Source organism: Sapajus apella, unplaced genomic scaffold (genome assembly GCF_009761245.1).
Source record: "Sapajus apella isolate SASKATOON/1434 unplaced genomic scaffold, GSC_monkey_1.0 scaffold5, whole genome shotgun sequence".
NCBI classification, from domain to species: Eukaryota; Metazoa; Chordata; class Mammalia; order Primates; family Cebidae; genus Sapajus; species Sapajus apella.
In genome coordinates, this window is record NW_022436945.1 from 39683135 (window position 1) to 39700307 (window position 17173).

The 17173-nt window shown below is 43.4% G+C and overlaps 1 protein-coding gene across 2 annotated transcripts in view; it reads right to left on the reverse strand.

Moving 5' to 3' along the window:
- LNX1 (ligand of numb-protein X 1) overlaps positions 1-17173 on the reverse strand; it is a 185317-nt gene that overhangs the window by 35148 nt on the left and 132996 nt on the right. For both annotated transcript variants that reach the window (XM_032274174.1, XM_032274175.1), the window contains 4 exons: positions 14627-14868; positions 13964-14116; positions 4936-5138; positions 2174-2545 (listed from right to left, as the gene is read on the reverse strand). In XM_032274174.1, the coding sequence (XP_032130065.1) occupies positions 2174-2545; positions 4936-5138; positions 13964-14116; positions 14627-14868 (970 nt within the window). The remainder of the gene's footprint in view (positions 1-2173; positions 2546-4935; positions 5139-13963; positions 14117-14626; positions 14869-17173) is intronic.

Genomic DNA, 17173 nt, shown 5'->3' on the forward strand with positions numbered 1-17173 from the left:
AAAAGCCTCCCCTGCGCCTGCAGCACCGTTATACTGAATTTCTCCACTGCAGCAGTGTTAGCCTGCATGGGCAGTCATTTAGAAAAAGTCCAGCTTTCCTGCCACACTGGGGAGTCCTTTGAGATAATAATCCAAGTGATCATCCCTCTATCCTCTGCATCTAACCCAGGGGCAGGTAAGCAGCAGAACTTAACAGATATTTGCTGGATGAAGTAAATAAATGCATTAGAACATAAGCACTCAGAACAAGGTCTGTTCCTCTAAGAATAAAGCTCACAGCTTATGAAAAGTCACTGAGACACAGAAATATCAGAGCATTATTCTGGGTGAGAAAAGCCAGTCCCCCAAGTCTATATATGATTTCATTTATATAACATTCTTGAAATGCAAAATTATAGGAATAGAAAACAGATTAGTGATTTCCAAAGGTAAAGGAGGGGTGGGGTGGGAGGGAAGTGGATGTGGCAATAGAAGGCAACTTTTATAGGGATCTCTGTGGTGATGGAAATATTCCGTTATGATTGTTAACGTCAACAGCATGCTTGTGATGCCATACTATGGTTTTGCAAGATGTCAACACTAGGAAAAATGGTAACAAGAAATGGGGTCTCTCCGTGTTATTTCTTACAATTGCATATTAAATAATTATCTCAAAATAAAAAGTTTAGTTACAATTGCCTATTAATTGATAATTACCTTAAAGTTCAAGTGAAGAAAAAAAAATTTCAAGGATGATCCTGACAAAATCAACAAAATACGTGCGACTGCCTGATGGCATCATACTGGTTAGAAAAGTGGATTGGTTTCAACATTGTCATGAACTCTACTTGCCGGAGTGATCAAGAATGTGTGTCCCTCTCTTATTAGGTGGCTTCCTTTCAGGCTCATACTTGGGTTTCCATGTGCTTTCCAAGTCACCTGAACCTAGCCATGGAGACTAAGACTTCCTCTGTCCAGAGGATCCCTGGTGCATGCATGGCACAGCTTGCTTTCCTTCTTTTTGTTTTGTAAGATGGGTCTTGCTCTATTGCTCAGGCCGGAGTGCAGTGGTATGATCTCAGCTCACTGCGACTTTCGCTTCCCGGTTTCAAGTAATTCTCCTGCCTCAGCCTCCCGAGTAGCTGGGATTAGAGATGCCTGCCACCAAGCCTGGCTAATCTTTTGTATTTTTAGTGGAGATGAGGTTTCACCACGTTGGCCAGGCTGGCTTTGAATTCCTGACCTCAGGTGATCCACCTGCCCTGGTCTCCCGAGTACCTGGGACTACAGGTATATGCCATCACACCTGACTAATTTCTTGAATTTTGTAAAGAAAATGTCTCACGATGGTGCCCAGGCTGGTCTTGAACTCCTGAGCTCAAGCTATCTTCCTGCATTTGCTTCGCAAAGTGTTGGGATTACAGGTGTGAACCTCTACACCTGGCTGAGCTTCTACATCCAGCATGGCACAGCTTCTTACGGGAGTTAGGACAAGCAGATGTCTTGGATGTGCCCAGAATGTATCTAAATGACCCCTGGGTCTACAACGAATATACTGGGAACAGGGATGACACAACCCTGCTGACCCTGAGTGATCCTAATTCTGTGAGACTGTAGCACACAACCCAATGTGTTTATCTACAGTCAGACTGGAGGGCTGGCAACACAACAGCTAGGGAATGTCCATGGCCTTGAAACCCATCATTCGCCCAAGTAATTTTTTTTTTTTTGAGATGGAGTCTCGTTCTTGTTGCCCAGGCTGGAGTGTAATGGCACGATCTCGGCTCACCGCAACCCCCGCCTCCCAGTTTCAAGCAATTCTCTTGCCTCAGCCTCCTGAATAGCTGAGATTACAGGCATCTGCCACCACTCCTGGGTAATTTTCAGCATTTTTAGTAGAGATGGGGTTTCACCATGTTGGCCAGGCTGGCCTTGAACTCCTGACTTCAGGTGATCCACCTGCCTCAGCTTCCCAAAGCGCTGGGATTACAGGCATGAGCCACCACGCCTGGCCAAGTAATGTTCTTACCTGGACAGAAGCTTTGAAGATGCTGGCCCTTATATCCCGGCTCCTTGAAAGAGAGGCAGTGCACGACACATGTGGTAGTGACAGGGTGCCTGGTTCAAGGGGGATGTGCATTCTTGCTCACGTCCGGAGTTTCTGAATGGGATCCTGGAATGACCTGTGACTCACCTGAATCAGATGAGCCGCACTTTCTGGGCTGCCATATCGAAGGTCATGTCCGTTGATGGCTAACACACGGTCGTTCTCCTCGAGCTGACCGTGTCGATCTGCCACACCGCCATTCAGCACGTTGAAGATGAACACCCCAGGCTCATCCACCTTGCGCACCAGTTTTATTCCAAGCTGCTCCTCGGGGCTACTTTTGTTGAGAATCACATGGAAGCTGTCATCCCGGGGTCCGTAGCCATCTGGAGCCTGTCCATTGCTCCTGCTGCGGAACTTCCGCTCACGCAGCACGGTCAGCCACAGCACCTGGCAGGGCTGCCGCAGGAGGCGCAGGGCGTAGTTGTGAGGGACGTTGCTGATGTCCATCCCATTGACCTGGGGGCAGGTGGAACAATCGTGCTGTCAGCTCCACCTGCCACAACCCTTCCTGAAAGGTCCAGGCCCACAGCACAGCCAGGATCCTGTCTTTAAAGACTGCTCTGCTCTCCCCCCTCATCCCCTGTCCAATAACCGCACATTCCAACTGCGTTTCTAACCCTGTTCTCTCCCAGTGTGCCTGCTGCACCTCTCCAGGCCTCTGGGAGTAGACGCCATCTTTCTCCACCTCGTTCTTACCTGAGCCCACATACTTATTCACAGAATCCTGGCCTTCATTCCTGTTGTCATTATTTTTTAGCCAGCAGAAAGAGAGGGAAGGAAGATAAGGTAGGAAAAAAGGCAAAAGAAAAGCATTTTTCACATTCACCTCATTCAAATGGTTGCATTAAATAGCTGTTTAAGCCAAGTTGATATTTTCTTCCCAAAAGTCTCCAACTGAAGTTTTCTTCCTGGGTCAATGCATACCAGAACTTCCAGTCCGCACCACTGCGCGTGTATGTAGATGTGGTAGTGTGCGAGTGAAGGTCTGCGAGTATGTGAGCATGATGGTGTGAATGTGCATTTGATACTGTGTGTGTGCGCATGAGAACATGTCAGGTTTCAGGGTGATCCTCTGCAAGGTTTTTTGCCTGTGTTCTCAGCAAAAGGAAGAAATCCTCGCACAGTTTGAAACAAACTAATATGAAAGGAAGTTTCTAGGCTCTTTTACTGAAAGGTTAGATCAGGAGCCTGAGGCAGGAGAATCACTTGAACCCGGGATGCAGAGGTTGCAGTGAGCTGAAATTCTGCCATGGCACTCCAGCCTGGGCAATAAGAGCGAAACTCTGATTCAAAAAAAAAGAAAGGCTAGATCTCTTTATAAAGCTCCTTAAACAAGCTTAAGCTCAGCCCTCTCATTGGTGCCTCATAATGATGCATAGGGCTGATACTGCATGCGGCTTTCTGGTTTTAATTTCCCTGGCTACACAGGCCCAGCCTGCAGGCTGCAGACCCCCCTGTTAGTCATCACCGTGGAAGAAAACAATTTCACAGTAAGCGCTGCACTCTGTGCTTGAGGAAGGAGGCCCCATGGAGGAGAAATGATTTTCTTGAATTTCTGTAGTTTGATAAGGTTTCTTGTATTTGCAGCCAATGGTGAGAGAAGGCTTACAGTGAGCTTTACAAAGGCCTTTCTTGAGGACACAGTCTCTAGTGCAGCTCTGGAGGTTCCCTCATGCAAAGGCAAAACTTGCCACCCTTGTCCAAGCACAGGTGAGTAGAGCACCCGAAGTGGCAGGGCCGGGTTCCCCATCACCTCCAGGCCCAGAGAAGGTCAGGGGAGTCAGGGTTGCCTGCTAAATAGTCCTGGCAGCCCCTTTGCCTGTAAGCGCCAGTTGAAGGCCACAGAATCAAAATGTTTTATTATGCAACCCTCCCAGGCAGCAGAGTTTCCACTAGAACTGGGAGGCAGCTGTGCACAGTGTCACTGATTGTACTGCTGACTGCTCCAGGGGCCCTGTCTTAGGCTCCACCTCGGAGGTCAGCGGGAATTTCAGCATTTCTGTGAAAACTGCTTTAGGTTATTTCTCCTCTTATTCCAATCAGTTTGCCAAAGAAACAGCTCATAATGTGACAGAAGCCAGTCCCTCAGCAACCTAGAAGGGATAGGATGGGATAGAACTGTTATCCAAGTATCAGCTTGAAAATATATGAGCAGGGAGGGGTTTCTTGTCACTTTTGGCAAACACTGGACTTCTGCCTGATAAACAGCTCTTTATCCTTTCTGTTCTGGAAATTCTTCCTTAAAGTCCTTCCCCTTAACCAAGCCTCAGAGAACAGTACACCCAAAGCGTTCTATTCCAACACCCGTCTCCCTGGAATGTCTCTGGGTTGGTGGAACTAGCATAGAGATGACTTTTATTTTCACAGAGGGCCATAAGACTACAGGAAATTCACTTTCAAAGAGGTGATTGTGATTAGATAAAATACAACATGTTCTATTAATCTGCTCTAACAACAATTTAAGAAGATATATATCCCAGTTTTATTTTATATTAATGCTCTTTAAAAAAGAGATAAAAGAAAGAGGAGGTGGAGAAAGGGGATGAAGAGAAAATGGAAAAAGCTAGAAGGGAGAAGGAAGAGGGGAGAAGAAGATACAGACAAAGTGATACAGAGATAGAAGTATTTATATAGAGAGAAAGCAGAGAGAGTAAAAGAGTAAGACAGAGGAACGAAGATCTCAATTAAATGACAAATCTCAGAGAGAGTCATAGAACAGTGGAAGGTAACTGTCCACATTTATTTTACTATTTTCCCTCATTCATCTATCCACCTATCCAGTTATTTGCTCAGAAGCATTTTTTATATCAAGCCCCTAGCTGCAGCCCCACAGCCACAGTCTCTACCTTTAGAATGATGTCTCCGGGCAGTAGCCGGCCGTCTCTGGCAATCACCCCATCACGATAAATGTGTTGGATAATGATATGGACCAGTGGGGTTTCACTACCTCCCACCAGCCTAATGGAGAGGCTTTCACTGGGATCCACGCGATTGATCTTGATGCTGGTAATTTCGCCATCTGGAATCAGGTGGTACAACCGTGGAAAGACTGAAATGGACAAAGAGTGTTTATTTCAGACACCCACCCAATGGACCTTTCCAACTACTCTTGTTCTTGCCAAACTTCGGTTTCAGCCAAACTAAACTATTCATTGCTCCTCATACATGTTTTCCATTTTCCTGCCTCTGTGCCAATGTAAGTTTCTCTGCTTGGAATGTTTTTCATCCCTAGCAATTTTTCCTTCAAGGCCCTTCCAATTAAACTCTACCCTGATTCCTCCTTCCCTTGCTCGAAACAGCCCATTTCCTATCAAGGTTTCTAGCTATTTCTCATGGCACTCAACCCATTATTGGTTTTGTTTTTGTTTTGAGATAGGGTCTCACTCTGTTGCCCAGGCTGGAGTACAGTGTCTCACTACAACTTCTGCCTCCTGAGCTCAAGTGATCCTCCCACTTCAGCCTCCCAAAGTAGCTAGGACTACAGGCATATGCCACCACTCCTGGCTAATTTTTATATTTTTTTTATAGCGATGGAGTTTTGCCATGCTGCCCAGGCTGGTCTTGAACTCCTGAGCTCAGGATATCCACCCACCTCGGCCGCCCTAAGTGCTGGGATTACAGGTGTGAGTCACTGCACCCAGCTTGTACTAATTTCTTGCATACCTCACATCATGCGCATAATACCTGAGGGCATAACCTCTGGCTGTTCTGTGGTTCTCTACACATATCTCTGCATGCAGAGGCCTTCAGCTGAAGTTTATTGAATTAACAGAAATGAATGAACAGTTTTTAGTGGAATGAACTGCAGTTTTATCACTTGCTTATTGAGAGGTAAAAAACAGAACCAATTTGCCATTTTGCCCTTTCAGATCATTTTGAAAATTTATTGCTTAAAGACTCTGCTTTTCAGGCTTGGGGAATCATCAGTCCTTTCTACCAGACATTGTTGCCAACAAATGGAAGAGGCCTGATTCATGATCAAGAGGAGGCCAAGGTCTAGTTGGTTGCCTTGAGCAGTTCATCCCTGGCTTTCTGGAAATCACTGAATTCAGAGCAAGGAAATTCAAAGATCACAGGCTGGTATTTTCAAACTTTCTCTCTTTATATATATATATGTATATACATATATATATATAATACACACACTATATATATACGTATATATATGTACACATATATATGTATATATACGTATATGTGTGTGTGTGTGTGTGTGTGTGTGTGTGTGTGTGTGTGTGTATTTTTTTTTTCTTTTCTTTTTTTTTTTTTGAGATGGAGCCTTGCTCTGTTGCCACACTGGAGTACAGTGGTGCGATCCTGGCTCACTGCAACCTCTGCCTCCTGGGTTCAAGCCATTCTACTGCCTCAGCCTCTCAAGTAGCTGGGATTATAGGCATGTGCCACCATGCCCAGATAATTTTTGTATTTTTTAGTAGAGATGGGATTTCACCATGTTGGCCAGGATGGTCTCCATCTCTTGACCTCGTGATCCACCCGCCTCGGCCTTCTAAAGTGCTGGGATTACAGGCGTGAGCCACCGCGTGTAATCCCAAACTGTATTTTTTAATCGATGAATCTGCTTTCCCCATGATATCTCTCCTAGCTCTCTTCTCATCCCTCATCCCATTATGACCACACAGAAAACAGCTGCTCTAATTGTCCTGCTGCTTGACAGTGAGAGTCAAACTCTACAAGTGAGGAAGTTTAAGGCTGACAGAAGGGGAGACAAGTAACTGGCTGGACATCCCAAAGTTAGGTGGCCCTGAGAGCCAGCTCAGAGCCCAGAGCTCCTGTGACCAGGACTCTCTGCCAGGTTTCCCTGGAGCCAGGAGTTCACAGCCAGGCCAGAGCCCACAAGGGATTCTCTCTATGGACCTATGAGCCAGCAGAACTGGCTGGCACTGTTTTTCTTCACTTCAGTTTGAATAGAAGTGTTCAGAGGGGACACCAACAAGTGATGGGAACAAGCCACGCCCAGCTTGGTGGAAAAAGTGGCTCCTCCTAGTGGCTAGAGGCTAAAGTTTGAATGTGAAGGGCTGAGATGCTTCTGTCTTCTGTAGGTGCTGACAGCTGCCTTGCTGTAAGAGTCTCCTTTCGTTATGGCATCTGGAAAGATCTCATACGGCAGGCCTGCTTCTGGATCATCTGCTCCTTGTGAGCATTTTCAAAACCCGTTACCTTAGTCCATTTTCCCTAAAGAATTAGTGAGTACTCAACTCTCTAAGAACAATAAAGTATTAAAGTTATTTCTAAGTATTTGAGAGCAGGGTTAACAAAATAGCTCAGTGGCCAGAGGAGACTCGAGATGTTGCAAATGTGTGTCTTTCATCTCTATACCGATGGAACTGAAGTGACTGCATAATGCAGGGGTCGCTGGCTTCATCAGTAAGTTCCTGGTACTCACAGTACTTGGCTGATTGACTTCAATGAATGTTTAAACTACTTTGGTCATATTAAGTAGGCTACGCTGCAAGCACTTGCTAGAACATGTCTGGTACAACAACGGAATGGAAAAAAAATTCATTCTGAGCAAGGAAAGATTTGGAAATAATCACAAAAGCCAATTTTCCCTCCCTCATTCCCCCTCCCTTGTTACCTTCTTTTCCAACAGATATACAATACCACACTAACAAACCTAAACCTCTAGGGAATGTTTGATTTGACAGCTTGAAAATACATATCCATTCACACTTGTAAAGGATGTTAGAGCAACAGCCAATGAGATCCTAGTGACCTTAAAGAGATAAAAATTTTTAAACTGCAAAGTTATGTTGTTTTCTTTCTGGAAAGAAAAGAAGTTTCTCAATATTATGTCCTTACTCAGGGACTAAATGATATAATCATCTTATTAGCTGAGAGTTTATTACAGGCTGACATTGAGCTAAGGTATTTGAATGCATTTTTTGTTTAGCCTTCATAATAATCCTATGATATAGATTGTAATAATATGTTTTTTTGTCTTTTTGAGAGACAGGGTCTCACTCTGTCACCTAGGCTGGTGAGTAGCGGTACGATCTTGGCTCAGTACAGCCTTGCCCTCATAGCCTCAGGCGATCTTCCCACCTCAGCCCAAGAAGCTGGGAGTACAGGTATGTTCCACCATGTCCCACTGATTTCATTTTTTTTTGTAGAGGCAGTCTCACTATGTTGCCCAGGCTGGTCTCAAACTCCTGGGCTCAAGGGATCCTCTCACCTTGGCCTCCAAGTGCTAGGATTACAGATGCAAGCCACCATGCCCAGAGTCAGCTCTGTTTCTTTAGATGAAGAAACACTGAAGCTTAGGGGGCAGTTAAGCAACTCAGCCAGGGTCACACAGTTGATAAACAGTGGCCCAGTCCCTTTACCAACATTAAAAAGATGGATAACTGTAGGTTGCTGGAGCAATGAGGCCCCCCTGGCCATTTTTGAAAGCTTTGTTGCCTCATAATTTCTGTGAAGACGTTGATATGAGCCTAGCTAAGTCTTAACACCTCACTCCATTCTGGAGTTACGTTTCATGGTGTGTCTGAGGAAATCCAGTCTCTCCCATTCCAGCCCACTACACATGGAACATGGCTGCTATCTTTGTCTTCTGGAAACATGGCTCCAATCCTCTACACAATAACTCTACACGAGAGCTCCCAGGTGTGCTCACTGCCCCCAAATCAAGTACAGACTCCTACATAATAATTAGGACACACTGTGATCTGACCTTCACATCATCTTCTTGGTCTGGAAAGAAAATGATGTGTTCTATATTATGTCCTCACTCAAGGACTAAAGAATATAATAATTATTAACTGAGAGTTTATCATACGCTGGCATTGAGCTAAGCTACTTGAATGCATTTTCCAACACACAGTCAGCATCCCAACATCCATCCAAGTCATAAGCCACTTCTTAAACATGGATTACACTGTCCCCTATGGCCGCTGTGGTCATTAATGTACACTTCATTCTTCATAGTACAGGAGTACCTCAGAGATATTGTGGGTTTGGTTCCAGACTGCTGTAAGAAAGTGAGTCACATCAATTTTTAGGTTTCTCTGTGCTAATAAGAGTTATGTTTAGACTGTACTGTAGTCCAGTAAGTGTACAACAGCAGGTTTTTAAAAATGTAGATACCTTGATTTAAAAATACTTTATTTCTAAAACATGCTGTTTAGTGATCATCTGAGGCTTCAGCTAGTCATAGTCTTTTTGCTGGTAGAGGGTCTTGCCCTGATGTTGATGGCTGCTGACTGATCACAGTGGTGGTTGCTGACGGTTGGGAGTGGCAATTTTTAAAAATAAGAAAAAAAGGAAGTTTGCCACATCAACTGACAAACTCATGAAAAATTTTTATGCAGATTCTCTGTAGAATGCAGTGCTAATGATAACATTTACCCTTCAGTAAAACTTCTTTCAAAATTGTAGTCAATCCTCTCCTAACCTTGCTGCTGTTTTATCAACTATGTTTACGTAATGTTCTCAATCCTTTGTTGTTTCAACAATGTTCATGGAATCTTCAGCAGGAGTAGTTTCCATCTCAAGAAAACACTTTCTTTGCTCATCCATAAGAGGCAATTCTACATTTGTTCAAATTTTATTATGAGATTGCAACAATTTGGTAATATCTTTAAGCCCCACTTCTAATTCTAGTTCTCTTGATTTTTCCACCACATATATAGTTACTTTTCTCCACTGAAGTTCTGAACCCCTCAAAGTCATCTATGAGAATTAGAATCAACTTCCTCCAAACTCCTGTTATGGTTGATATTTTTAACCTCCTCCCATGGATCACAAATATTATCAGTGGCATCTAGAAGGGTGAATTCTTTCCAGCAGGTTTTCAATTTTTCTTGCTCAGATCCATCAGAGGAACCTATCCATGGCGGCTATCGCCTTTCAAAATCTATTTCTTAAATAATGAGACTTAAAAGTAGAAATTACTCTTTGATCTATGGTCTGAAGAATGGGTATTGTGTTAGCAGACACGAAAACAACATTACTCTTGTACGTCTGCATTGAAGTACTTGGGTAACTAGGGTGCATTATCAATGAGTAGTAATATTTCGAAAGGAATCTTTCTTTCTGAGCAGTAGCCTTCAACAGTGGGCTTAAAATATTCAGTAAACCATGCTGTAAACAGATGTTCTGCCATCCAGGCTTTGTTGTTCCATGGATAGAGCACAGGCAGAGTAGATTTAGCATAACTCTTAAGGGCCCTAGGATTTTTGAAATGATAAATGTGCACTGGACTCCACTTTAAAGTCACCAGCTGCATTAGCACCGAACAAGGGAGCCAGCCTGTCCTTGGAAGCTTTGAAGCCAGGCATTGATTTCTCTCTAGTTAAGCAAGTCCCAGGTGACATCCTCTCCAAATATAAGGCTGCATCATCTACACTGAAAATCTGTTGGCCAGGCGTGGTGACTCACACCTGTAATCTTAGCATTTGGGGAGGCCGAGGTGGGTGGATCACCTGAGGTCAGGAGTCCCAAGACCAGCCTGACCAACATGGCGAAACCCCGTCTCTACTAAAGATACAAAAAAATTAGCCGGGCGTAATGGTGCGTGCCTGTAATCCCAGCTTCCTGGCAAGCTGAGGCAGGAGAATCACTTGAACCCAGGAGGCAGAGGTTACAGTGAGCTGAGATAGCACCAGTGCACTCCAACCTGGGCAACAGAGTGAGTGAGGCTCTGTCTCAACAAAAAAAAAAAAAAAAAAAAATCTTTTCTAAAAAAAAAAAACCTGTTTAGTGGTGCCACCTTCAATGATCTTAACAAGATATTCTGGATAACTTGCTGCAGTTTCTGCAATCAGCATTTGCTGCTTCGCCTTGCACTTTTATATTATGGGATGGCTTCTTTCCTTAAACCTCATGAACCAACCTCTGCTAGCTTCCAACTTTTCTCCTGCAGCTTCCTCACCACTCTCCCCCTTCACAGAATTCAAGGGAGTTAGGGCCTTCCTCTGGATGAGGCTTTGGCTTAAGGGAATGCTGTGGCTGGTTTGTTCTTCTATCCAGTTCATTCAAACTTTCTCCCTATCAGCAAGAAGGCTGTTCGCTTTGTGAGTAATGTGTTCACTGGAAGTAGCACTTTTAATTTCCTTCAAGAACTTTTCCTTTGCATTAATAACTTGGCTGTTTGACACAAGAGGCCTAGCTTATTTTAGCTTTCGACATGCCTTCCTTACTAAGGTTCATTTCTAGCCTTGATTATAGTGAGAGACATGTGGCTCTTCCTTTCACGTGAATACTCAGAGGCTATTTTAGGGTTACTAATTGGCTTAATTTCAATACTGTTGTGTCTCAGGGAGGCCCGAGAAGAGAAAGATGGGAAAATGGCCAGTGAAGCAATCAGAACACACAATGCTCACTGATCTATAAGAAGGTGGTTCGTGGCACGCTAAAACAATTACAATAGTAACGCCAAAGCTCACTGATCACATATCACTATAACAGATATAAAAATAATGAACAAAGTTTGAGATGCTGCAAGAATGACCAAAATGTGACATAGAGGCATGAAGTGAGCACACGCTCTTGGAAAAATGATGCCAATAAACTCATTCAATACACAGTTACCACAAACTTTCAATTTGTAAAAATAAAAACGAGGTATGCTTTTACTTTCTTTCAGTCTTGAATAAATCCCTTGACGCCAGAAACTACATTTTATATTCTTTATATAAAATGACAGCATATAGGCCAGTGCCTTCAATATAATAATCTCTTTTATAAAGGTTTCTGTAATAAATACGAAAATAAATCTTATTCAAGATAACTTTTTTTTCCTTTTGAGATGGACTCTCCCTCTGTCACCCAGGCTAGAGTGCAGTGGCACAATCTCAGCTGACTACAGCCTCTGCCTCCCAGGTTCAAGTGATTCTCCTGCCTCAGCCTCCCGAGTACATGGGATTACAGGTGCCTGCCACCATGCTCTGGCTAATTTTTGTATTTTTAGTAGAGACGGGGTTTCACCATGTTGGCCAGGCTAGTCTCGAACACCTGACCTCAGCTGATACTCCCGCCTCAGCCTCCCAAAGTGCTGGGATTATAGGAGTAAGCCACCACTCCCAGCCCAAGTAGTAGAGAACTTTACATGGAGTCTTTACATGGAATTGAGGAGTCTTTAATAAGAGGAAGAGACTGGTGGAAACTAAGTTATCATCCTTTCATTTAGCCATTGCACAGACATTTAGTGGACACTTACATGCCAGACACTGTGCTACGCCTTAAGAACAAAGACTCAGAAAAGGAATCCCTGCACTTTGAAGTATAGTTACATGAAATGTGATCATAGCTGATACAGGTACTTTAAAAACACATAAGAAGGGGTCTGAGGGATTCAGTGTGGTTTCTAGGAGGAGGCAAAGGCTGCACTAAGCCTGGAAGCAGGAATGTGAACGTCAGCTGAAAGGAGAGTGGCAGTGCAGGCTGCACAATAGAAGGGAGGTGAGAGAAGGACATACAGCATTTACAGGCCTGTAACAAGCTGAGCTGTTAGAGTGGCAGCAGCGTGTATGTACAGGGTGAGAGGCGATCATGAATCAGTGTACAAGAAAAGGTCTTATAAGGCTGCTCATGAATTTTGAAGGCATAATACATACAGTGGTTTGGGCTCTGCCTCCCAACTCCCAAAAGTAGAGGGCAGTATAACCCAGGGGCTAAAATAGTCTCTGGAACCAGAGGACCTGAGTTAAAATGCTGGTTCTGCCATTTTCTACCTGGGTTCCTGGGCTGGTTACCTAACCCCTCTGGGTATCCGTTTTCTCATCCGTAAAATGGGAATGATAGTCCTATCCCCTTAACATTATTGTCACATCTAAATGGCTTAAAACACTATGTGCATACAGAAAGAGCTCATTTTTTTTTTTTTTAAAGCTATTACTACTGCTGTAAAGTTCTAACATAAAATGAAAAGACAGGACAGCGGGATTGTATTTCCTCAGCTCCATTTATATTGGGAAAAACATATGGGATCTAAGACTCAGTAGCTTCCTTTGCATGAATTCTACAGCCATGTTACCTAGATTTAAAGTTTAGCAAGATAATTTGGAACAAACTAAGTAACCTCTCTGTGCCTCAAGTTTCCTCATCTGTAAAACAGCGTAAAATAGTAGCATTGGGCACAGTGGCTTATGCTTGTAATCCCAGCACTTTGAGAGGCCGAGGTGGGTGGATCACCTGAGGTCAGGAGTTTGAGACCAGCCTGGCCAACATGGCAAAACCATCTCTACTAAAAAATACAAAGATGGCACAAAAGTAGTCATGAAAAAAAAAGAAAAAAAAATACAAAGAATAGCTGGGCGTGGTGGCGGGTGTCTGTAATTCCACCTATTTGGGAGGCTGAGGGAGGAAAATCGCTTGAACCCAGGAGGCAGAGGTTGCAGTGAGCAGAAATCGAGCCATTATACTCCAGCCTGGGTGACAAAAGCAAAACTCTGTCTCAAAAAAAACAAAAAACAAAAAGACAGAAAAGAACAGTAGCTAGCTCCATAGGGTTGTTGCGAAGCTTAAATGAGGAAATGCATATAAAACACTCAGCACCACACCTCACATGTAGTTGAAAGAGTAAGAAGAGCAAATATATATTGCATTTATCACATGCCAGTCATTGTTTTAAATGCTTTTCACTCATTAGCTATAATTATTCTTCTTCATATGCATAACACTAGCACCTGAAGGTAAGGGTTTCCATACTTTTTTCTTCCATCTATGTGAAAAGATGATGATAATTTCTGTCTTAAGCTGCTCATGTGAGAAGCGGGCTAATCAAATTAAAAAATATTGTATACACTTGGGAAGAGGGGGGTGACAGAAGGTGGGTAGTGATCAGATTGCATCATCCCTAAAGTCACCCTGGAAGCCCAGCCCATAGCCTTCCAGCCTTGTAGGGAGTTCATTTACCTTCAGGGGCAGTGGTGTTTTCAGAATTTTCCCTGCCCTGGTCAGCGTGGTTGGCAACTGTACTCCCGCTCTTTGTCCTTCGAAGAACACTCAAAGCTCGATTTATTTTTTTAAAAGATCTGCTTCTAATAGAGGATCTTTCAAAAGGCCGTGCTGAGGAAAAGAGAGGAACAGTAGTTATGACTTAATAGAAATCATCATTTATATACATATCTGATAAGATATATACAATAAAACATTAACAGTGACTACCTCTAGGTGTAGGATTGTAGAATTTGCTTACCTGTGTTTTCTAAGTTTTCTACAGTGAAATATGTAGGACTTGTTTAAAATCCCGCTTTTCTTTTTTGTTTCTGGGCTGAACTGAATACAATAGCACTTTTCTTGAGCAGTATGGCTGAGAAATTACTGACACTGCAGGAGCGATGAATCATTAGGTCTCGTTTCAGCCCCTTTCACCAAGTCAGATTACACACAGTTTTAACGATCAGAGGTACTTGTGGTTCATTTCACTTTGGAGAATTGGACATTGACGTCCTGCCAAAACTACCAGAATGATTTCCCCTTAAAAAAACGTTTCTAGAACTTTCCACAGTAAGTATTCCACAGAGGGCAATCCCAAGCCAAGGAGCCCATTCCTGGACAACCACCCACTTGACTCACCCCTAGTTCGGTTGCTCCGGCCAGAGTCCACTGGGCTGATTGCTGGCTGACTGTCCTCTGCCGTGGACACGTAGGCAGGGTTGTCTAGGCCAGGCTCGTCTGTCATTAAGGGGATGGTAGAAGCTGGAGAAACCTCCGGGAAGGGAGCTGTGGCTGTGAGGCTCGCACAGCCGTCTGGACAGCCATCTTGTGAGCGCCTCTTCCTGTCTTTGGTCAGGCCGTAGTGGGAGGCACCTTTACAGCTGTAACAAAACCAGTGGGGAGGTGAGGTGGAGCTTTCGCTCTGCTGCCACGGCTCAGTCAGACCTCTTCAAATACAATCGATGAGTGTAAAATAGGCTTGTTGGACTTGGAATCTGATTTGCCTGCCCCTGTATCCTCTCTTCCCTTTTCACAGGTTGGTACTCAACACACATTTGCTAACCAAGTGAATTCACAATTTGAGATTTTTTTTTAAAGATGCTCACTGTATTCTCTTAAAGCAATCTCTACATTAGCTGCTGGAATGCAAATGTATGCAAGTCACCATGGTGTCTACATGACCAGCACTTGAGGTTGGCGATGTTCAACTGTTTGGTAATTCCTGCTTGCCGGTGTTTATTTTGACCCTGAAAGCCCTTAGTCACACTCTCACTCCTTTCTTTTGGATTCGTTCCCACAGCACTACATAAATATGAAGCTCCTCCCAGATTCCATATTTAACTGTCCACGGAAACACAATCGCCCTTGCCACAAAGCCACAGGAGTTAGTTCAGCACTGCTCTCCTCTGGCGGCAGCTTGGTGGCTTCCATTCTCTTTCTCTGGGCTGGTCTGGGAGGGTCTCTCTGGTGCTGGGGGCTCGCGTGACCTGAAAAGTGTCATTCATTGGTATGTTGTCTAGCACTAAGAGAGTAAAACAGCTTTTGTGGTTTTTAGCAAAAACATATTTGTCTCTACCCATTCACTGTCCATGTTATAAAAAAAAAAAATCCAAAAAACCCCACAAAAAACAAACTTTGTGAGAAAGGCAAGTTATTGGTGCAATAGGGAGAAGTTGAAAAAGAACAATTCTTGAGGCTCAGGAGACCAAGGGTTGAGCTGATCTAAGTCCATATTTTGCCTTGAACATGAACACCGCCACTGGGCAAGTCATTTCAGCGCATAGGCTAGGTTTTGGTCAGGAAGTGGTGATTTAACTATCTCACTGCACTGTGCTGGGGGTAGCTACAGGTAGTCCCTTCAGTTCCCATAGTTCTGAAGGCAAAAATCATATCATGAGCCTCTTTAAGAAGTGTCCATTTGCATATGATGGATGTGTTAATTATAAATTCTTATCAATTCATTAGGCAAAACCCTGTATGATTGAGCTATTTTAAATAACCCTTTGAGATTCTACTTGAGGGATGCTTCATATTTTTGAAAATAGATGAAATCAAAGGTCAGTCTACAGTGATATGCTCACATGACTTGTACTGCCCATAAAATCACAGAAATGGCAGGATGGAAGGTCCTATTGTCTAGATCCAAATCCTTGCTCTGATAGTTACGTAGCTGGGTGATGTGGGGAAATTTTATTTACCTGGCTAAATTTCCCAATTTGCATATACTTTCTGGATTGCTGTGAGGTTTGACCAACATTAAGTCTTATCAGGAACGTAGTGCTTTTTGCCAAATGTACTAGAATGCAAATTCATTAACGTCATCATGACTACACGACTACAATCACATCTGATGAGATTGTAGCTATTTCTTAGACATGTTAAAGCACGAAATGAGCATCTTAGTCTAAGTCCATCTTAGACTATTTCATCCATCCGAAGATGCTCTTTTCAGCCTTTAACATGTCTGAGATCAGGATGCATGTGTGATTGATGGGGTTGTGTGGTTTCTGTTGCCAGGCAGCAGCCATGATGCAGATACCATCGTCGCAGCATGGCAAACCCAGTTATATATATACCTCTTGTCACTTCCACTGAGTCATCTCCATGTTTGGCATTACAACAGTGAGTTTAACCGTCATTTGAATGTTTTAGAAAAGATTACATCATGATTCAGTAATAGAATGAAAAAGTATAGAAAGCCTCAAAAACAGAGCAATTGGATATCGATGAAGCGCATATTCATTGTTAGAAGCAGAATCACAATTCTTATTTTCTTGCAAAGGGACAAGCAAATGTTTTATTTGCTTAGAAAGATACCCCTAAGGGGATGCAAAGCGGTGTTACATTTTGTTATTGAGAACACTCAAAAAGGATTGCCTATTTCATGCCAAGCAACACAACCGAGGGCAGGAGCTGCCGCCAAATTCATCTGAATGGATTTCAAAGCCACAAGAGTCTGGTGTGACCAATCTATGCTTCATGGGGATATCTCTGGTGTTTGGTGATTATTTAACTGATAGGACATTTTAAAATGTCCTCTTCTTTGCTGGTATATAAAACATGCTGTCTCTTATAATCAATGGCATCTTAGATTAGATGAAATGTGATTTTAATATTAGCAGAAAAGGAGTCTGGTTATACAACCCTGTGTCCTCATCTTCTAGATGAAAAAACAGGCCTCCAACT